The sequence below is a fragment of the Eleutherodactylus coqui genome, chromosome 11, assembly GCF_035609145.1.
Source record: "Eleutherodactylus coqui strain aEleCoq1 chromosome 11, aEleCoq1.hap1, whole genome shotgun sequence".
Lineage (NCBI taxonomy): Eukaryota > Metazoa > Chordata > Amphibia > Anura > Eleutherodactylidae > Eleutherodactylus > Eleutherodactylus coqui.
This window is the reverse complement of record NC_089847.1, coordinates 2051377-2074544: the sequence shown is the minus strand read 5'-3', so window position 1 is coordinate 2074544 and position 23168 is coordinate 2051377. Positions and strand designations below refer to the sequence as shown.

Sequence of the window (23168 nt, the reverse complement as noted above, 5' to 3'; positions counted from 1 at the left end):
CCAACTCTGGTACAGGTTTTGACCACAGAACTCGCTGCGTTACAACGGATGAATTGCGCGGTGCCCATCTGCACGGACCGCGCAGCACGACATCCGCTATGGATTTTCTTCTAGCGGACGGGGTTCTTTCTCCTCCTACTTGTACACGGATGCGGCTTGTAAGAATACATATGGCGGCGCGGATTACCGTATAGATCCGGAACGGTCAGCAGCCGCCCGTCTGTCGCAGGCAGCCATTTTGCATGTGTCAGTTGATTAGGAATCGAGGAGCGGCTGACATATAATACGGACCGGAGATGTGAAGATTAGACCGCAGCCGGCCGAGGACAATGCATTACAGGACGCCATAGAAACGCCACAGACCGGCTGCGCCCGATGCAGATGCCGCACCGCCGGCGGACAGCAGCAAAGCCGGGGCGGGGGCCCTTTAAATGATCAGAAACGGCACAACAAAGAAGCCAAAAACCAATCAGTGAGTTCGTTATTGAGGTTTTAGTAATAAAGGCAAACTAATATAAAACACAAAACGCTTCCAGGAAACAAGGAGTTAATTCAAGTTATAAACGGCTGGCGCCTTGTCTGCCCGAAGCTGGAGTGTTTCACGGCCTCCGCCAACCAAGGGGCAAGCAGGTTCCTTCTCCATCCACGAGTGACTGCACTCCAGTCACACCCAGAGCTGCGTTTACAGCCGCGCCGGAGATCCTACACTGCGGCATTCTGGGATTTGGCTAAATACTACATCTCCCATAATGCACGTCCGGAACCGATGGCACAACTAAGTGCAGCTCTGGAAGGGAGTGGAGTAGAAGGGAAGTAGTACTTGGAGGAGGAGCGACTATCAGCGCTGCGAACTACGGCTAGAGGAATAAATAAGAGACGCTAGGAAATACACAAAACATCAAGATGGCGGAGCGGCAGGTGAGGCGCCGGGGAGCAACCGCCGCGCCAGACCGTCTACAACAGCCTGCTCCTCACGTATGGGGACATGGAGCGCTGGGACCCTCTTAGGAGTCGGTGAGGGTCTCGGACCCCCCAATATAACTGTCATCCCCTTACAGAATGGGGATTTGTATAACCGGCGGCTCCTCTTTGTTGTCGCCCCTCAGATCTGCCGCTTCCCGTGTTCACTCCTGGGTCATCCAAGATGGCTGCCACAATCATCTACCTAACGCAAGTTACACCAATCAGAGGGCAGCATTAAGGGCCTCAGAACACCGACACCCCGCGTGCGTGAAGGTAGAAGACGGCGGCGCCTGTCTAGTGAGCCTGACAACGCAGCCATGATTCCGGGGATGGAAGGCAGATAATGCTCCCCCACTATGAGGGTCACTTCATGGGGTCCCCAGATGGAGCGGGGTCCCCAGCTGTAGCAGGGCCCCCATTAGAGGACACTTACAATACTTTTCAGAACCCTCCCATTACTCAGCAGTAACAGTCGTGAACCTTCTAAGATACATTGTATGCTGCAGCGCTGGGGGCGGGGCCTGACACCGCTGCTCTAGTGGTATGGTCTCTAATGCCTTGTCAGGCTCCGCCCCTTGGTAACTTGGGTGCAGTAGGCTGAGGCGCGGCGGGACACTAAGTGCTCTACAAACAGAAACAACAAAACATAGAAAAAAAACTTTTGCAAACAAGACTAAAGTTTGTATCAGTAGAGAGGAAGTCCAGCGGGCGGCGAGCGGCGAGCGGCACGGCGCCAGTCCTGTCTCGGGGCGTCCGTTGGCCAGGCAGTGCGGTTGATGCTGATTTTTTTTTTTTATGCAAAGTCAATGCTTCAAAAGTAGAAGAAACAAATGTGGGCGTCCCGCCGCCGCGGCGCCCGGCAGAGTCCAGCGTCCATGGGTAGAAGCCGCAGACGGCGGCGCAGTGAACCCACGTCCAGAGGGGCCGGCCGCTTTATTCCACATTTTTTTCGGCCGTTTTCCTTCTGAGGTAATAAAATTCTACATCAGATTTTTTTGTAGACAAACAAACTAAAAGACGACTATAAAAACGCTGGCGGGTCGGAGGGCGGCGGGGCGCTGCATATAGTATGGGGGCGGCGCTTCATAGCGGCCCCAGAAGTCCGGATGTAATCAAGTGTAGTCAGTCGTCTCCTTTACTTTGTGCGTGACGGCAGCGGCCGGCCGGCTGGTTTAGGACTGGTTAGGGACGACCTCCATCATCTTCTGTAACAAGACGGTTGTGGCATCTGTGGGATACAAAGACAGAACATTGATTACAGCTCTGCAGATCATTACAGCGCCCGATACTCCGGCACAAACACCCCACCCGCTGACAGACGTACTAGGACCCATAGCTTAGGTTCCCCCTAGTGGTGGGCCGCCTTTGGCCCCCATGACTGCAGTCCCCTCCGAGGCCGCTTCCCACCAGATCCCCGTAGATGTGTGGAGGGATCTGCCGCCATTCCTGGAGGAGCTTCAGACAGTGATGCGGGGGATGATGGGTGTGTTGGGCGGACGGATACGGCGTTCTAGTTCGTCCCGCTCGATGGGATTGAGATCCGTACTTTGGGCGGCCAATGAAGTCTGCAGACGTTCTGCTCCTCCACACTGTGTGCCGTATGACATGGCGCTCATCATGTTGGTGAAGACACGGAGCTGTACCAGAGTATTACCACAGGGTGGGTGATGCCACATTGTCCGGGAAGTCTCTGTGCCCATTGGTGGTGAGGGTGGACTACACTATAACAAATGGTCCTAGTCCTTCGCAGCAGGTCCCACAGAGCTCCTACAAGGCTTCGTTGTCCACGTTCTGGCCATTTATGAGGTCAACCTGAATGTAGCGGCACCACACACACCGGATAGCTTCCAACTCCCAATACCATGGCCAACCGTTGACGCAGGAAGGTCCAGAAGCTGCAACCTACTGCTGGCAAGGAGGCGCTCTACACCTGGTGACATCCCCCCAGCGCCAGACACCACTGCTAGCTCTATACCTGGTGACACGCCGTTGGCTCCTCTCCCACCCCCACCCCATGGCTCAACACCTGGTGACAACATCCACCCCGCAGCTTGAAGTCTGGTGATGCAACGAAAAAGCAATAAAAAATTGGGTGGGGTCAAAAACGAAAGAAAAGTCCAAGATGCTATTGGATGTTTACAGGATGAAAATGGTGAATTGGTTAAGAATGATGCTGAGGAAGAAGAACTTATACATTCCTATTTTGTATCTGTTTTCTCTCAGAAAGTAGATGTAACATCAGCTGATCTTCTCTGTGCTATTGGGGGAATAAAAGAATGCAGGCTATCTATAAGCAGGGAGATGGTGAGGGAACACTTAGCTAACGTACATGAACCCAAGTCTCAAGGTCCAGATGAATTACGCACCTCTTCAGGGAGGCATACCGCATCCCCTAAACAAACCCCTCTGTACCCCCCTGATAACATGCTCCCTGACCTACTGACCGTATGACTGCAGGGGCGGTTTATGATGGCTAGCAGGGATTGCAAAGTCTGCTGTCACACGGCTAAATGTCTGACCATTGTCTATGTGTATAGCATCCCTCACTCTCCACCCCGCCATACCGTGCACATCTCCACCCCGCCATACCGTGCACATCTCCAGCCCGCCATACCGCGCACATCTCCAGCCCCTTTACCTTCTGTATCCCCCCATTACTTGTAGTATGTAAGCTCGTTGGAGCCGGACCCTCACCCCTATTGTTTCCATCAGCTGATTACTATGTAACCGTGGTTCTGTCATTTTTGTACTTCTGTCTTCCCCCCGTCTATGTAAGCGCTGCGGAATATGTTGGCGCTATACAAATACAGATTAATGAATTACCTCCTAGGATACTAAAGGAAGCAGCGGAGGTAATTGCTGAACCACTCGCCATAATCTGTGAGAATTCCTGGAGAACAGGAGAAGTCCCAGAAGATTGGAGAAGGGCAAATGTTGTCCCAGTCTTCAAAAAAGGGAAGAAGGTGGATCCAGGAAACCCGCCAGACCCCATTATAGTCATTGGGGGTCCGTGGGCGATGTTCAGAACCTTAAGCAATAGCACATCGCCGTGTCATCACTGGAGGGCAGAGGCGACTTCTGGGACCCCCAATAACGCTGATAATTGAGGGGCTGTAACACTACTTCATATCTGTGGCTCCTTCACAGCAGCGCTCACCCAACTGCTGCAGCACATCTCCGTTCCCCTTCATTCCCTGGATCGGTGAGGGGCCCAGAGTGAAGACCCTCGCTACTATAACATGTCATATCCCAAAGATACAGCAGCAGCTGCAGATCAGAATACCCCTTCAATACAGGGGACACTGTCATCTACATATAGAGGAACCACAAGTCTCAGCCTGCCCTCAGTAATGCAGCAGCTGGAGGGCTCCGTACCGGGGAGCACAAGACAGACTACCTGCGCATCGCGGCCGAACCACGAACTGTGATACTTACGTATAGTTCGCTGCAACCAGTCCGGCTTGGTCTGCCACCAGACCCCGAAGAAGTAAACTGGGACCCCCGATAATATAATGACAAAACCGATCCCGCACTCAAAGGGCGTCATGTAGAACGACACAACGATGAGGAAGACGCAGGCGAGGATGAAGAAGAAGGGGAGGGAGAGATTCAGCTGCAACGAGAAGAAGAGGTTACGTCATGTCTGATCAGGCAACACCAGCAGAATAGGGAGTGCAGCTCTGGGGTATAATACAGGAAGCAACTCAGGGTCAGTACAGGATAAGAAATGTATGTACACAGTGACTCCACCAGCAGAATAGTGAGTGCAGCTCTGGAGTATAATACAGGATGTAATTCAGGATCAGTACAGGATAAGTAATGTATGTACACAGCGACTCCACCAGCAGAATAGTGAGTACAGCTCTGCAGTATAATACAGGATGTAACTCAGGGTCAGTACAGGATAAGTAATGTATGTACACAGTGACTCCACCAGCAGAATAGTGAGTGCAGCTCTGGAGTATAATACAGGATGTAACTCAGGATCAGTACAGGATAAGTAATGTATGTACACAGTGACTCCACCAGCAGAATAGTGAGTGCAGCTCTGGAGTATAATACAGGATGTAACTCAGGGTCAGTACAGGATAGGTAATGTATGTACACAGTGACTCCACCAGCAGAATAGTGAGTGCAGCTCTGGAGTATAATACAGGATGTAATTCAGGATCAGTACAGGATAAGTAATGTATGTACACAGTGACTCCACCAGCAGAATAGTGAGTGCAGCTCTGGAGTATAATACAGGATGTAATTCAGGATCAGTACAGGATAAGTAATGTATGTACACAGTGACTCCACCAGCAGAATAGTGAGTACAGCTCTGCAGTATAATACAGGATGTAACTCAGGGTCAGTACAGGATAAGTAATGTATGTACACAGTGACTCCACCAGCAGAATAGTGAGTGCAGCTCTGCAGTATAATACAGGATGTAACTCTGGATCAGTACAGGATAAGTAATGTATGTACACAGTGACTCCACCAGCAGAATAGTGAGTGCAGCTCTGGGGTATAATACAGGATGTAACTCAGGAGCAGTACAGGATAAGTAATGTATGTACACAGTGACTCCACCGGCAGAATAGTGAGTGCAGCTCTGGGTATAATACAGGATGTAACTCTGGATCAGTACAGGATAAGTAATGTATGTACACAGTGACTCCACCAGCAGAATAGTGAGTGCAGCTCTGGGTATAATACAGGATGTAACTCAGGAGCAGTACAGGATAAGTAATGTATGTACACAGTGACTCCAGCAGCAGTATAGTGAGTGCAGCTCTGGAGTATAATACAGGATAAATCATTTCTGTACACCGTTTTAGTTTATACAGAGTGACCTATACATAAATGCACGTTGCTCTCCTCTGCATATATGTGGTCTCCTGTACCCGATAGCCCCGCTTGCTGTTACTATTCCCGTCGCTGTGTTCTCGGACCCCCGCTGTGTGTGAACGGCCTTTTTCCTCAGCAGGTGAATTTCTACAGGAAACTTGAGAACAATGAGCAGCAAAAAAGGAGCCGCGGCCAGAAGTTGCGCAGCCCCCCCCCCCCCCCCTCCGCCGCGCTCGTCGTCTGAACTAATCCATAACATCAACACGGGGCGGCAGGAAAAAGGAACTCTTAAACTGCATCCAGCTGAGATCAAAGCAGCGCGGCGAGTCCGGAGCGGTGGAAACGTTGTACCTGTCTGCGGCCTCCGGGCTGCCTTGCACTTTAGGAACGAATGACAGCGGCCCTCGGACTGACCCCAGATACCCCGGCGGCCGCCTGCGTTTATTCTGGATGGCGCTCTTCCCATAATAACGTTATATTAGTCAGTTACTATACATGTGGAAGCGCGTCAGTGCAGCGCCCCGTCAGCAGGAACCGGCGGCATCCATAGGCAGGACAGACTGCTGCACGTGGCAGCCTGCGTTCTGCTGAGGACTCACAGATCACCTGCGGGGGGACGCAGACTCGGGGGTAGGGGGTAATGTTAGAGGGATAGCTGGGACCCCAACGGATCATGAGAACGAGGGGCCTCAGTGAGAGAGGAGCATTGGTCAGGCACTCTACCTCAGTCCGTCCCATCAGCGCTCCGATCACACCAAGGACCCCCTTCCCATGACAGGGGGCGTAGTGTTGGTGGGTCGTGCCCTTTAACCCCTCAGTGATTCGGCCTTAAGTTCACAACGATGGAGAGATTTTCAACTTCACCTTTAAAAAGCCATACTTTATATTCTGCTGCCGCGGCCGTACAGGGGGGAGGGGAGGGTTAGGTTTTGCATGACAAACTGTAGTTAGTGGCCCTGTTTGGGGTCCACGAGGCTTTAAACGCTTTCAAACACCACAGTTTTCTTCTTTAAATAGGGTTTTCTGCGCAGGATAAAAAAAAAAAAAAGTGTGTTCAGGGAGCCAGCGGGCAGGGTCTGTTTGCCATGCCAACCCATCGGCCCTCCAGGATTACATAGTGGTGGCCTAATGAGGGTTTGTCACAGTGTATCAGCGCAGTCCATCCTCCCCGGGATAAACAGCAGCAGCCCAAATCCCTCTCCTGTCCTGAGAGGAGCAACAATGTATCACTCTGGAGTCTGGATACATTGTAACACACCCTCAGCTGGCAGCAGTTTTTCAGCTTGTGATTAAAAAGACTGTTTCCGTTCACTGACTGCAAACAGTGATCCTAAAAACTAAGGAACTGAACCACCAAAGAGGGGAAGTTTACTTAGACTGATGTGTGAAAGGCCGGTCTTCCTCCAAAATGCACACAATGAAGAGCAGATGCCTCCTCGGGTCGGTGCAGCCCTGACCACAAAGTCTGATCTATGCCAGCTAGGCTTCCGGAGTAAATCACAGCCAGTCTGTAGGGCAAGAAGTGGCGCCGCCCTCCACTAAACCCCGCCCTCCACTAAACCCCACCCACTTAATGGGAAGAATTGCCATACAAAATGGGCAAAAAGTCTGGCGCACTGGTGACACTCCACCCAAATGCTGAGGCTCGGCTCCGACTAAACATGGAGTTTTACTGACAGAGCTTGAAACCCCCAAGCGATTCCCTGAGAATCCCGTTACTCCAGTAACACGCGTGTAATATCCCCCGCTGCATGTTATTCCTACTGTGTGGGCATCTTTAGGAAGTGGAAAGGGTTAATAATCCAGCCGTGTCATGGAGGAGCGCTGCGGGAACAATCGTGTCTCGTTAGCAGCCGGCGGCGCCATTTCTGCCGCTTATCTTGTCATCATTGTTAAACGGAGGGATCTGCCGCTGTCACCGCTTTGTCGCCGGCAGCAGCTGCATTAGCGAAGGATTAAGCCGCCGGCCTCCATGATTGTCTGCAGGAGGCGATGCATGCCAGAGGGGTCACCCCCCCCTTCTCTCGAGTTCTATTCACTTAGTGAAAACTGCTCTTGGGAAGGTGGAAAACATCCACTGCGGCAGATCTGCAATATGAGCCCCGGCCGCCAGCGAGGATGTGCCGCTCTGGGAAAGCTGGGTGACCGATACTACGGCTCTCCGTTCAGTCGGGTGCCATAACTGCTAGCGGCACGACTCCTGCAGCGATGAAACGGGGACAGTTACCCTGCAGTGAGGCAGACTTGCTGCTCTGGAGTCCGGGAAAGCTGTGTGCTCCCCCGAAACGGCGCAGCTGGGCTCAGGAACCAGGCAGATGCCCTGAAATCTACAAGAGGCTCCAAGAGCTTAGAGGCCGTGCAGTTACTGGAGACCCCCGCTAGTGACACGACGTGAAGCACCGGGATCCACAGCCGCAGCGTTTGAGGTCATCTCAGGACGTCAGGTGACGGATGCAGCCAATGAGAGGTCACCACGATGCCCGGCGTTTGGGAACACAACCCTGTTATAACAATCATCGGGACCACAGCGGGACTTCACTTTATTACAGGGGGTCCTACTTCTCCAGTACCCGCGCCGCTCATCAGCACACAGTTCATACCTTGATGGGCCGCTCCAGCTCCGGCTTCTTGTATCTGAGCCACACCATCCCGATGATCGCCAGCGCCACGCACAGCCAGTTAAAGAAGCTGAAGAAATTGATGACCGAAAAGATGTCATTGGAGAAGGCATAGAGCAGCGTCATGGCGCACTGGGAGTAGAAGAAAGTACAGCATGAGGCACACAGATCTAGATTACACACGACGACTGGGACAAAGTGGAGAATGAATAGAATTCCAGAGCAACAGTGAGGACTGACACAACAGCAGGAGGGAGCAGTGCTACACAATGCAGAATTATGTGCCCGGATTAGTGGGGGTTGGGGCCCTTTTGTGATTCTCAGGCTGCATCTGTAGAGCGTTAGGAGCAGAAAACGTCTCAAGGACCCCCGGCCCGCGTCTGCACAATGGATACACATCAATCTAACACCTCCCCCCCTTTATGTATCATCAGCTCCAACATGCAGCCGCTACCCCAATGTAAAGGGGGTTTTCTAGTTCTACTTCTATAAAGCTTAAAGGGGTTGTCCCACTAAAACAAGTATCGGGACCCCCACAGATCCCAGCATGCCCTGCGGCTCAGACAGATGTGCACCGCCGCTCCATTCAGGTCAGTGGAGTTGCTGGAGACGGCAGCCGTCTTATGGGGGAAATAGAGTATCAGTGCACATCAAGAGACCCTGGAGCCTCCTTGCAGCGCTCTGCGGGGGTCCTGACAGTCGGACCCTCACTGATCACCAAGTCTGGTGGGACAACCATTTAAATCGCTGGATAATAAAAGGTTCAATAGCTTTCTAATGGACACTAGTTCACCATCTTCTAAACCTCTGCTTGCTGCTAGTGAATGGAAAGTGTCTGGCTAATCTCCAAAGACTGAGTGTAGACAGGGTGAATACTTTTCGCAGCTGAGGGTTTGTTACAATTGTATCCAGTCTTTACAATCCTCTGATCATAGCAGCGCAGATCTTGCTGCTGTCATGATAGTTTGCCATTAGTCCACAGAGCAGTGCAGGGAGAAGACCCACCTACATGCGGCTGAGCCCCGCAGCGGCGGCAAAGGGGGTATGTTTGTTACACCAGCTAGGGAGGATTTTCAAGGAGGGACTTATATTTAAAGCCCTTCCCTGAAAATCACCGCAGGGGGGGGGGGGGGGGGGGCGGCTATACTCCGGCTGTGTTCACGGAGCGCATGGCTGGTATACAGCTGAGCACTCTGAGCAAGGTATGCAGAACACAGCTGAACTGCTGTCTTCTGTATACTCCAGCTGTGTTCAGGGCAGGATACAGCTGGAATAGTATCAGCAGTATCCCGCTGAGAACTCAAGGCGCGGCACTGATAAGGCTCATCGCTCTTCAGCTTGCTGAAAGACAACGAACGACTCGTTAACAAGAACTCGCCGATGTCCGTGCAGTTAGACCCAAGGATTGTTGGGTCTAAATGGGCGTCCGTTCTGTGCAGATTCAGCTTCTGAACGTAAACAAGGATATTTCTATTTGCTGACAGCAAGCAGAGATCTACAAAATGGTGAGAAATTGAAAAAGTTTGCAGGGGAGTTGGGAGGGGTGGGTCACACGCACACCACGGCTCCATGCGTGGTCCGGAGATCTGGGGATCACTCAGGATCCCGACCCTTAGAGATCAGACACTTAGCCGCCATATTGTGAACAGCTGCAGGCACTTACCGTGAAGATGAGAGACGGCATGGGGGTGAGCAGTCTGGGGTGGATCATGGACAGAAGAGAGGGGAGATGTCCTTCTCTGGCCCCCACAAAGAACAACCTGAGGAGGGAGAGAAGAAAATAAGACAAGCTGCGCTTCATCTGTTTATACTGTATAACGGGCGGCCCCATTACTAATGTACCAGGTAACCAACCCGTCTGCCCAGCGGCGCATGCTGGAGCCTTCAGGGGGTCCGATCCCTCTTTACACACCATAAAATTGTAACGGCTTTTGCAGCTGCTGCCTGGCATTACTTTAATGTATCCAGCAGTTTACTAGAAGCACGTAGGGGGTGTTACAGCCGCCGCCCCTGCATGTGCGCCCCCGCCACCCCCTAGAGACTAGCCCTGCGGGAGCGGTTGTTATGGAGGTCTGGTAATTAGGCCAGTTATTCTTTGCTTTGACGGAACACAATCCCTTTGTCCGATTACATCAACCCTCATCAGTCGGACATACGGAGGAGACGCTGGCAGTTTGGGGTTTCATCTTCACTACCTGGAAGAAGTAAACAGCGACCCGTTCACGGAGCCGAAGCAAGAGAGTCCCACGAAGACCGGGATGATCCACGCCATGACGCCCAGGTGGTAATTGCCAAAATCCTGCAGAGATAAAGCAGACGGTGAATCCTCAGAGCAGCCGCCGCATCCTACAGCCGTCTGCAGAAGCCGAGCGGTCACCAGTACGGCCCCCATTCCAGCTCCCGCAGACGGCCCCCAGCGTAGCGACTCCTGACCGGGCGGAGAAACGAGACACAGATTCCAAGGGAAACCCACAAGTCGTTTCCTCCGGCGGCGCGCCGAGACGCGGCATTTACTCCAAATAAACCTTCACAAAAGCTGCGCCAGATGAAGAACGGCGCAGATTCCTGGTGAAAAGGACGCAAGCTTCACCCAAAACAGAAGTATTAACTGCCAAAATCTCTGCGCCAACGAGGCAGTCGGATGAACCCTCGCCGGGCCACAAACAAACCCACCACAAAGGCGTCACGTATTCCGTATGATCAGCGCCACATACCACGGCCACGGCCTCCGAGGTCAGCATCTGCTCCGGCGTAAGAGTCGTGAAATACGCCAGGTTGGTGAGGACGTAAACCAAGGTGACGATGGGCAGAGAGATGATGATGGCGCGGGGGAGGTTCCTGCGGAGACAAGTCATAGCTTTACCGGGAGAGCAGACAAAGGGTTAATCCGTTATTAGAGGGGCGCGCAGCGACAGCGCAGATTAATCCGCTCCCCACATTATATTCTCCGTGCGGCCGACTAACAGCAAGGGGAAAAAAAAAGGCTCAAACTAGTGATCTTCGGTGATAGTCGTGCGGTGTGAGAGCGAAGCCAAGAGGCGGCGGAGCGAGGAGTCGCTTGTTTTCAGGCAGTCCCTTATCTATGAGAACCTCCTGTTCCCGTGAATGGAGGCGGCTGGAAGGCCTCCGCTGCGCCGTTATCACTCCTGTGTGATCACTGTTGGGACGGCCATCAGGCGCTTCTGCCCCCAACGGTCGGCCCGTGTACATGTATAGTTACAGGTTGTGGAAGTGCTGCAGAGTGCCGGAGCCGGAAGCTGACTGGGCTCAGCGGTTTGGCGCGGTCAGAGCCGCCGGTCACTTACTTGTACGGTTCGATCATTTCTTCTGTCACAAAATTTAAGTAATTCCTGCAGCAAAAATAAAAGGAAACAGTCAGCAAGGAGTCGGTGACATCCGTGACGCTGCAGGTCGGACCGCGCTGCCCACCTACCATCCTCCATAGGCGAAGAGTCCGCTGTACAACGCCAGGACCCACTTGCCAACATCCTTACTGGTGTTGTCGAAGGCGTGATCCGGGTTCAGGCTGCTGACGTCTCCTGTAAGGTACAGAAACGTAATGAAGAGGGGGAACAAACGCCCGTCCCGCCAGCCACACCGCGCAGCCGAGCCACCGCCCACAAGAACGTCATCCCTCTCCTTCCTACAACACGGCGCCTCCTGCAGATTGTTCCGCTATACAATATACAGGGTGAGCCCCCCTATTACAGCAGATGCTGGCGGAGGTTGGCTGATACTGCCTGCAGCTCTTCAGCGGTGATGCTGCAGATGGTCTTCGTGAGGTTTTCCTTGGGGGCATCCAGGGGCTGCAGGTTATTGGACACTTTCTGCTAATTTCCCCACAGGTACCGTTGGTGGTCATAACCCCCCGCTCGCAGTTCGCCCCTCCGTAAACAGTACATGAACCCGCCCAGCGAGTCGCGGGAGGCGTGGCATGTCGCTCCATCTGGTTGAAGTAGATTCTTCTGGTGTCGGTTGGTTATAAAACTGTTCAGTCACCCAGACAAACCGCGACATTCACGGGCGACCGGAAGAGAACGGGGCTTACCATCCGTATTCACTGCGCGAACGCCAGTTTTCCGGTGGCAATCAGCACTGCGCACGGCCATTTACACGTTTACCTTTGTCGCTCTTTCAGTTTCGGCACACGTTATTCGGTTTCAGGTTCAGAGATTTTAGCGCTCGTCAGAACGCCGTTCGTGATACGCCAACCAGCTGGGACCGTCGCCGACTTGGTGTTTGAGGGCCATTTGCAATCCGCAGCTGAAGGTCAGATGGCTGACGGACATCCGGGCTGACAGAGGCCTCAGTTTCTTCGTGTTTGTGACAGACCACGTTTGGCGCCATTTCTGAACCAGGCTCTGACTAGAACGTTTGGCGGGTAGTTTTATACCTGCGCTCTTGTTGGTGACGGTCCGCCTCGCACAGCCTTCCCCAGTAGGTAGTCGCTGTCGCAGGACGAACACGGGCGCTTTCATCTATCATCCCCATCTTTGTGATGGACTGAATAGGGTAAGAGTACGAATGCTGCGCACGCGGCGACAACACCGCCAGACATGGCGCACGGGGCCACCGACTCCTCCACATGACGTGGTGTCAGGACCGGCCCACCCTGCATCACCGGCTCCCTATAGGGGGTCATCCACATGTACGGCACGTGAAGGAGCACGCAGGGCGCACCGCCTCACAGTCCTGGGATGGAGGGAGGCAGCTGACAGCCCGTGTGCGGCGCCCGCACTGCATGACCCGTCACATGTGCCCCCAGGGGCACAGCACCCTCTAACAGGAAATACCAGAGGGAGGGGCGCCGAAGAGACGCCAACCCCTAATACATTTAGCGCTACTTACACGGTCAGAGCCAAGGCGGCCCGGTAATTCTACCCCGGTGAGGCTGCCGTCTGGACGTTTACCTGCACTTCGTCTTCATTGCTTTTCTATAGAGAAGACGTCAAATTAAACCTGAGACCCCCGGACCCCGGGCGCGCTGCGACTCCGAAGGCAAAACGCCGTACAAACCCTTGATACAGGACTCTGCCGTCACCCAGGAAGAGGTCGGCGCCTGCGTGGTGCGTATGGCGGTCAGGGGTGGAGTTACCACGCAACCAGACAGAACGTTACAGACCTCGTCAGCCCTCCTCTCTGCGGTCTCTAAGGGGTTAACATGGGAAGTGCACCGCAACGTACTTCCCACGTCAGCTGCAGGCTGGGAGTTGTAGTTCCCCTCATCCAGGCTCTAGTACGCAGATCCTCCGACCGTCTGGTTACACGGCAGGACGCCCCCCGCCGGCACATCCATCTCACCCCCTACAAACTGGGGAAATGCAAGTAGCCCAAAGCTGCAGCCATTCCAAACTACGAGATGCTGAGGGGGAGCCCTGCACCCACGCCTTCACTGCGCCCCCGAAACACGGGTACCGTCAGCAGAAAGGACCACCCGAGGGCGCGACCCCTAGCTGCAGGACAGTTTTCAGCAACTTTGCCTTGTACTCCAATCACAGCCAAAGCTGCATTCAGAGTGCAGCTGCTTTCCTTAAGTGGAAGGAGTTGAGAGGTTCCTGCCGTCTCGCGTAGATGCAGCGTCCGCACAGCCATGTGCTGCATACATCGTGCGGTATATATACGGCGCTCGGTCCGGGGCTTTAACCCCTGCTGATAGCGGATGTACGGCGCAGGATTAAAGCCTCCGCTGCTGCAATCAAGCAGGAACTGGTCGGGCCTTCAGCTGTCAGACACAGCCGGGACCCGGAGGAGAAGGGAGAAGCTCAATCAGCGCTATGTACTAAAAAGTGAAAATAGAAGCATTACCACCGCTATGCGACCCGGCGATCATGTGACTCCTGGTTACAGCAGAGCTGCAGGGTCCTAGCAGACCCCGATCAGCTCTGTTAGTGACTACGGTTACAACGGGGGGCTCCCGTGGACGCCCCAGCTACAGGAAAAGAGTGCAAATAGGACCCCCAGGGGTCTTATAGGACGTCATGGGGACAGAGGGTAAGAAAAAAAAAAAAAGCTACAACGCCATCAGAAGAGAAGGCCTCCTGTGTGCCCCCCATTAATAGAACGGGGATCGTGCACCTGAGTCTGAGTGGCTGAAGGGGTTTTCCAAACAAAAACTATTGGTGAACTATCCTCAGGATGATTGTGGGGGACTCGCTGCCCGGGACCCCGAGGAATCACCTGATCGCCGGACCAGCTGGAAGCGCGCGGGACCAGACATGCGCCAGAGCGGACGGCAGCAGAAGCGGCTCCGCTGGAAACTAAGAGCGGCTATTACACTCCCACCACCGCGACGAGCACGAAAGAGATCTGAGACAGCTGCTGCCTGCCGGCGCCCCGAGACCAATAGGCGCTTGAACGTCCGCTGATTTGAAGGGAATCCAGATAAGCCGCGACGCACCTCAGCTGCACTGGCGAATGCCCGATAAGGGGCTCACGTGAGGTCAGTGCCCACGATCTACCATCCATGACCTATCAGGATAGGGGGTGACCGATTGGTGGGGGTCTCACCACCAGGAACAAGAATGAGGGGGGGGGGGGGGGTCCTGAATGAGCAGCGCGACCACAAACACCTCTGTATGCGTGTCGATGGGACTCCCAGAGGTTGGATATCCTAGTCAGTCCCATGTAAAGGATCGCAGCAGCCGCAGACCAGCCATCGTCTATCCACAAGATTCATACTGCTGCAATACCCCTTTAACAGAACTTAGCAGCAGCCGACAGAACTGTAAGCGCAGCTCTGGGTGTGAGTGGAGTAGAGAACACGATGCAACAAGCCAAGTAAAGGATCTGCTAATGTGGCGTCCGCCTCCGCTCCGGCGCACGTATTGGGTGCGGCACGGGGGCGTCAGGTATTATTTGTACTGCAGGACGCCAAGCTTCGGCTAATTAGATAAACACGCAGTCCGACGCCCGGCAGACAGAAGACAGGTTGCTTTAGGTGCAAAGCCCTGCAGAAGAAGCGGGATTTGGCGCTAATCCTCTTAGGCGAGATTTTCTGATGAGGCAAGCAGCGGCCTTATCGTATTAATTCCAGCCGAGGCGTCCAACTCCTGTGCCGGCTGCCGGCGTGGGGCGAATGTGAGGTTGTAACGCAGCAGGGGGGCGGGGCACAACAGCCGCGCAATTACTTAGAATTCCTGCAAACTAATGACTGCTCCGTGTAACTCAGGACCAGCAATGCGACACGTCGCTGTGGGCGTCGGCTTGTAGTCTGAGGTCACAGGAGAGCGCAATACCCCGAAAGCCCCGGCTCACCTCTGCCCAGCTGCACGAATCCCAGGATGATGATCAGACACAGGGCCAGCAGCTTGGCGGCAGCGAATGCGTCCTGCACCCTCGTGGCGGCTTTCACACTGTAGCAGTTAATTGCAGTCAGCAGCACTGAAAGACAGAAGGGAGAACGAGACTCAGCAGCGTACGGCGGCGAACGGCAAGACAGGAAGCAGTAGGGTAAAGCATGGCGCAAACTGATGGGAAGAGAGGCGCTGACTGGGAGTGAAATAGTTAATCATGCCAATTACCGCCGCGTCTCTTCGTTAATCAGCTAACAGCGCCCCCTGCGAGATCCTGGCATCAGGCGCCCTGAAATCCCCTCTTGTAGGGACCGCTAATCCCGCCACTCTCCAGCGCTCCCGCACAAGGCCTCTCCGACCGCCGCGCTCTGCTACGGGGGATTTGGTCAATGCGCCGGGACAAAGGTCTCATTGTGTCGTCCGGCCGGCACGGAGCCGCACATCGCCAGGGCTTTATCCTGCCAGCAATTAGTAGGGGGCGCTTAGTGGCGCAAAAGTGGGCCAGAGCACAAGGGAGACAGCCGACACCCTGCACACCACCGGGCCACCAGACAGCCCGCGGGGCCCCGGACCCTCGCTGCACGCTCCTAAAGTGCCTCTGCAGACGGGGTTTGAAGGGTAACGGCCCTTTACACGGGACGACAGAGGCTACACGTCCGCAGAGCGTTTAGACAGACAGATCACCGCTGGATCGGGGGCCTCACCATCTATGGAGCGTTTACACGGAGCGAGAAGCCCGCGACTCCGACAAGTGAGCGATCCTCACCCCGAGTAGTTGGGCCTCAGCCGCTCCTCCGGTCGCACGCCGGGGAATCGTACAAATATGAACTCCACTCTTTTCAACGGGGTCATAAACGGTTTTCCCCGCTGCGCGGTTTGTCCGGTCTTTGGCCGTTCCCTCGGAGCGCATCGCCCATGGTTTTCATTGGGGCCAGGATCAGCGCTCGCAGGCACATCGCACGCCGCCAGGAGATACATGCCAATCGCTGAAGGGTCGCCACTTCCCTGAAGTGATGTGAGGCGTCTGACACGAGCGCCTCGCATCTGTGGGGAAATCGCAGGTTGGCGAGCGCAATATCGGGTTAGTCACACGGTCTGGTATCGCACTCACCCTAGAGAATAGCTTTCTGATTACCGCTGTACTACATTCTGCAGTCCCCCATGCTTTACACTGCAGCTCTGCATCGTACGTTGTGCACCAGCTGCGCAGGAGGTTGGTGCAGCTAAAACTCCAGGAGAGAAAGAGGATTAGTACGTGTGACCGAGGGGCATGACTATGGCGGGTGGCAGTAAAGCGATCCACGTCACGGAGGATGCGCTGATGTCATCTCCGCTAGAACCGCCGCCTGCGGCATCAACACCTAAAGGGATCTCGATCAAGGCGACGTCCCCAGAAATAGCGCGGCCTTTCCGAATCCCAACGTACCAGATATTTACTGCAAGGGGGTCAGGGACCGGCTTCCGCAAAATACACAACCTGATGGACTGCGCCACTTGGTCCCTGCAGAGAAGCGTCCGCACGTTTACCGTCACTTCCACGGAGACCCTCCATTAGAATGATTGGGGGCTCCCAGAAGTCAGACAGCGGCACATGGGAAGATGGCGGCCGGCTCCAGCATGCACCATGCCGAATTTACCATTTCAGGATATTAATATGACTGGATATTTAGCGCAGTATCCAATATGGCCGCCCTTACGGCCGCCGCAGTTTAGGGACACGAACGCGCTCCTACAGAGGAATAATGGAACCAACTTGGCACAAACAAACCAAGAGGAACCAGGAGCGCCGCAGGCGCCGCCCGATGTCACGCGGAAACCTCACCGCGCAGCTTGTCAGGAAGCCAAAGCCACTGCCGGGTATTAACCCCTCGGGAACTGCTGCCACCAACCTGCCGAGCTACAGCTAGTGTGGAACTACAAGACCCAGCATGCCCCAACACTGGATGCTGAAGTTCTATAAAGGGGCAGCCGGATACTCTGCTGCGGTTTGTATGCCCCTTATATAACAATCTGCTCCCCCCCCCCCCCCCTCCTCGCCACAAGCTGTCTGTTTTTCCTCGCTGACATTTCGCACTCCCCATTGAAGGTTACAATAACGTTAAACAATCCCGCCGCTCGCTGTACTGAAGCCAAGAGCGGCGCCGAGTCCGGCCGCAGGTAGCGATTCCTCAACGGCCACTGAAGCTGCGACTGGCTAAGCGGTCACATGCGAAGTACGGACCTTCACCGCACCGCTGCCAGATTCAGCGTTTCTTCGTGTCGCCACATTTGCGTTTAACAGATTAGTCTACAAATCGCACAAATTAATTCAGAAACAAAACGCCAAAAATGGACATTTAGTTTTCTTTTAGATTTTTTGAGAAATCCATAAAATAAATATATTATATATGGAACAGCTGGAAATCCGATGGAATGGCGACAAAGCGGAAAAACCTTAAATCTACGGGGAACAGAAGTGTCAGGCGTGAGTCTAAAGAGGGAGGGGTGTCGGCAAAGAGGGCCCCCCGAAGCTATAGACCCCCATCTGCTCCCACCTAGTGGGCGCCGCGTGCAACTTCGGTTCATCGCTGCCGGACTAAACGCCATGGGTTTACTCCTCGGCGAGCGGCACGTGGGCATTGTGTGTAACTGCGCAGCCGGCCGATGAACGGCGCAGCGCGTCCTACTGCCGTCCGTTTCACGGATGAGAAGTACACAACACCCATGAATACACCGGTTCATCGGACGCCGCGCAGACGGGATTACGGCCCCCCGCCACTAGCCTTTAGGTTAAATTTCAATGAGGGTCAACGCCAACCAGACCGCCGAGCGTCTTTCTATCATCGCGTGGGTCACTTAGGGGTCCCGCAGAGAAGGAGGGACGTCACAACTGCAACTGTACGGCGACTCACAGCGGACGTGTAGAGCGCTGTTATAGGACGTGCCTATATACCGTACATTTGGGAGACCGCGGCCGCTGGGGCCGGCCAACAATCAGTAATCTCACAAGCCGCAAAGTAAACAGGATTTTCCAAAAGAGGCGCCAAATCCTCCTCTTACAAGTCTTACGCGATTACTGGATGCCGTGCCCCCAGTAGGTCATCCAAAGTCTACGAGCAATCCCCCCCCCCCCCCCCCAATATGTATTTCCCACCAAAGATATCACCGACCCCACGTCTCGCCTAGGACAACCGCTCCAGGAGGCAGATCTGTAGTTTCACGGTTTAGTCATTAAGGGGTTAATGGCAGCCCTTGTCCTTTCCCGTGTAAACGAGTTTTCAGTGGCCTTGCCTAGTAACCCTTGTGTGGTATCATGGGGGTCTGACTGCAGCCTTCGGCGCCGCGATCCTGCACTTCAAAACTGGTACCACACGAGGGTTAAAGCGAAATCTGACCCATGAACCGCTGTAATACACCGCGCTCTGGAGGCCGCGTGCGAACGGCGAGACGGAGTCGTTGTGGGGAAATGTGCAGTTGTGGCACAGATGGGCGACGGGCGTCACGGACAGATACAGACGCCGCTGCAAGGCTGGAGCTACAGCAAGGAATGAGAAGGGGCGGAGCCTGCTGGATGAATGAATGGGAGGCGGGGCTGCAGCACGTGCTGGAGTGAGAAGTCGGCTGACATGATGCAAAGCATACAGCGAGGGCAGGGGGGCGCACAGCAGGCCGCTGTATGATGCGCAACAGAAAACCTTCGCTTCCTACGACGTCTGTCCTCAGCGCAGGCGAGCAAAAAAAACCGCACCGAGTCTGAAACCGCGAACAGCCGGGGGATCGTATAACTGATCCCTTCATCCAGAAAGTCTGATACTCCGACACTTACAGAACGTCACAGGAAGTGAGGAACAAGCGACGCGTTACAGCGTGACCGAGAACTTGGCATGTGTCGCTTCAAGGGGGCCGAGAGCCCCCCAACCCCAATAATAAGGGGCGGACGGTCAGCCCTCCTCTACATACAGAGTGTTACCTTTTATCTATACTCGCGCATACAGTCTGTATCTGTAGGGTTACATACAGTCCTAGACGTTGTATCTAACTCTACAGTGATTGGATGTCCCCTATAGGACTGTATACAACCCCCTATAGATACAACGCAACTCCCCGCACATCTATAACCCGATACAATCTGAAGGACGGAACACAAAGGAGCTGCAGGGGGGCTATAAAGAGAAGAGCACGTTGTATCCACAGCCCCATACATTGTATCGAGAGCAGGTTGGCTACATTGTATCGAGAGCAGGTTGGCTACACTGTACCGAGAGCAGGTTGGCTACACTGTACCTAGAGCAGGTTGGCTACACTGTACCTAGAGCAGGTTGGCTACACTGTACCTAGAGCAGGTTGGCTACACTGTACCTAGAGCAGGTTGGCTACACTGTACCTAGAGCAGGTTGGCTACACTGTACCTAGAGCAGGTTGGCTACACTGTACCTAGAGCAGGTTGGCTACACTGTACCTAGAGCAGGTTGGCTACACTGTACCTAGAGCAGGTTGGCTACACTGTACCTAGAGCAGGTTGGCTACACTGTACCTAGAGCAGGTTGGCTACACTGTACCTAGAGCAGGTTGGCTACACTGTACCTAGAGCAGGTTGGCTACACTGTACCTAGAGCAGGTTGGCTACACTGTACCTAGAGCAGGTTGGCTACACTGTACCTAGAGCAGGTTGGCTACACTGTACCTAGAGCAGGTTGGCTACACTGTACCTAGAGCAGGTTGGCTACACTGTACCTAGAGCAGGTTGGCTACATTGTACCTAGAGCAGGTTGGCTACATTGTACCTAGAGCAGGTTGGCTACATTGTATCTCCAGTCCTATACATTGTATCTCGAGCAGGTTGGCTACACTGTATCTCGAGCAGGTTGGCTACACTGTATCTAGAGCAGGTTGGCTACATTGTACCTAGAGCAGGTTGGCTACATTGTATCCACAGTCCTATACATTGTATCGAGAGCAGGTTGGCCACATTGTACCCACGGTCCCATACATTGTATCTAGAGCAGGTTGGCCACATTGTACCCACGGTCCCATACATTGTATCTAGAGCAGGTTGGCTACATTGTATCCACGGTCCCATACATTGTATCTAGAGCAGGTTGGCTACATTGTATCCACGGTCCCATACATTGTATCTAGAGCAGGTTGGCTACATTGTATCCACGGTCCCATACATTGTATCTAGAGCAGGTTGGCTACATTGTATCCACGGTCCCATACATTGTATCTAGAGCAGGTTGGCTACATTGTATCCACGGCCCCATACATTGTATCGAGAGCAGGTTGGCAACATTGTACCCACGGTCCTATACATTGTATCTAGAGCAGGTTGGCTACATTGTACCCACGGTCCTATACATTGTATCTAGAGCAGGTTGGCTACATTGTATCTACGGTCCCATACATTGTATCGAGAGCAGGTTGGCTACATTGTACCTAGAGCAGGTTGGCTACATTGTACCTAGAGCAGGTTGGCTACATTGTACCTAGAGCAGGTTGGCTACATTGTACCTAGAGCAGGTTGGCTACATTGTACCTAGAGCAGGTTGGCTACATTGTACCTAGAGCAGGTTGGCTACATTGTACCTAGAGCAGGTTGGCTACATTGTACCTAGAGCAGGTTGGCTACATTGTACCTAGAGCAGGTTGGCTACATTGTACCTAGAGCAGGTTGGCTACATTGTACCTAGAGCAGGTTGGCTACATTGTATCTAGAGCAGGTTGGCTACACTGTATCTAGAGCAGGTTGGCTACACTGTATCTAGAGCAGGTTGGCTACACTGTATCTAGAGCAGGTTGGCTACACTGTATCTAGAGCAGGTTGGCTACACTGTACCTAGAGCAGGTTGGCTACACTGTACCTAGAGCAGGTTGGCTACACTGTACCTAGAGCAGGTTGGCTACACTGTACCTAGAGCAGGTTGGCTACACTGTACCTAGAGCAGGTTGGCTACACTGTACCTAGAGCAGGTTGGCTACACTGTACCTAGAGCAGGTTGGCTACACTGTACCTAGAGCAGGTTGGCTACATTGTACCTAGAGCAGGTTGGCTACATTGTACCTAGAGCAGGTTGGCTACATTGTACCTAGAGCAGGTTGGCTACATTGTACCTAGAGCAGGTTGGCTACACTGTACCTAGAGCAGGTTGGCTACATTGTACCTAGAGCAGGTTGGCTACATTGTACCTAGAGCAGGTTGGCTACATTGTACCTAGAGCAGGTTGGCTACACTGTACCTAGAGCAGGTTGGCTACACTGTACCTAGAGCAGGTTGGCTACATTGTACCTAGAGCAGGTTGGCTACATTGTACCTAGAGCAGGTTGGCTACATTGTACCTAGAGCAGGTTGGCTACATTGTACCTAGAGCAGGTTGGCTACATTGTACCTAGAGCAGGTTGGCTACATTGTACCTAGAGCAGGTTGGCTACATTGTATCTCGAGCAGGTTGGCTACACTGTACCTAGAGCAGGTTGGCTACACTGTACCTAGAGCAGGTTGGCTACATTGTACCTAGAGCAGGTTGGCTACACTGTACCTAGAGCAGGTTGGCTACATTGTACCTAGAGCAGGTTGGCTACACTGTACCTAGAGCAGGTTGGCTACATTGTATTTAGAGCAGGTTGGCTACATTGTATCTCGAGCAGGTTGGCTACATTGTATCTCCAGCCCCATACGGTGCATCTCCCGCGGCTCTCCCCCGCCCCCCACACACGGCCCCGCGGCTACTTACAGACACACAGGCAGGCCACCAGCTTGGCGGCGGCGTCCGGCACCGGGCAGGTGGGGAAGAGCGGCTTGAGCAGGTAGGTGGCGAAGACGAGCGCCACGATGTACTGCGAGGACGGGCGGATGATGAGCAGCTCCACCCAGAGCTTCAGGAAGGCCGGCAGCGGCCCGTACACCTCCAGCACGTACGCGTAGTCCCCGCCGGACTTGGAGATGGTCGTGCCGAGCTCGGCGTAACACAGCGCGCCCACGATGGAGAAGAGGCCGCAGACGGCCCAGACCAGCAGCGACAGCCCCGGGGAGCCCGCCTCCCGCAGCACGCCCGTGGGGGTGACGAAGATGCCCGAGCCGATGATGGTGCCCACGATGATGGCCACGCCGTTCACCAGCGTGATGGAGCGCTGCAGCTCCACGGCCGCCGCCGCCGCCGGCTGCTCCTCCTCCCGCAGCATCTTCTCGCTGGCCGCCGCTGCCTCCTCCGGGGGCCCCGACTGCCGCCGCTTCACCCCGCTGCCCGTCATCTCGCTGCTGCCGCCCGCACTCTCACGTTCTCCGCTCCCGCCGCCCGGTTTTATCCGCAACTTCTCACAGACGTCACGGCGCTTCCATACTGATGCAACCTGCGGGGAGGAGGCGCCCCCTGGCGGCGGAAGGGTGGATCACAGCAGAGGACCCCCCGACCCTCCTCCTGGCAGCGAGAATGACCCTCCTCGCCTCGTGGATATATAGAAGTGACTTTATACCCAATCGCAG

General features: G+C 54.2%; 1 protein-coding gene across 1 annotated transcript; it reads right to left on the bottom strand.

Annotated features, from left to right (window-relative positions):
- Window positions 1-473: 473 nt before the first annotated feature.
- Window positions 474-23074, bottom strand: SLC7A5 (solute carrier family 7 member 5). Its single transcript, XM_066582491.1, has 10 exons — window positions 22420-23074; window positions 15672-15797; window positions 11851-11956; window positions 11723-11767; window positions 11132-11255; window positions 10613-10716; window positions 10081-10177; window positions 8400-8549; window positions 4399-4576; window positions 474-2191 (listed from the first exon to the last, which is right to left on the bottom strand). Exons 1-10 carry the CDS (start codon window positions 22934-22936, stop codon window positions 2136-2138), a joined length of 1503 nt encoding a protein of 500 aa, XP_066438588.1. The 5' UTR covers window positions 22937-23074; the 3' UTR covers window positions 474-2135.
- Window positions 23075-23168: the final 94 nt, after the last annotated feature.

Excerpts from the sequence above, each read along its gene's own strand:
- SLC7A5 (XM_066582491.1), bottom strand. The coding sequence starts at position 22,936 with ATGACGGGCAGCGGGGTGAAGCGGCGGCAGTCGGGGCCCCCGGAGGAG. Across the intron at positions 11,768-11,850 it reads CTCTTCGCCTATGGAGGATG|GAATTACTTAAATTTTGTGA; the intron begins GTAGGTGGGCAG and ends TTTTTGCTGCAG. Across the intron at positions 2,192-4,398 it reads CTGGTTGCAGCGAACTATAC|ATGCCACAACCGTCTTGTTA; the intron begins GTAAGTATCACA and ends TGTATCCCACAG.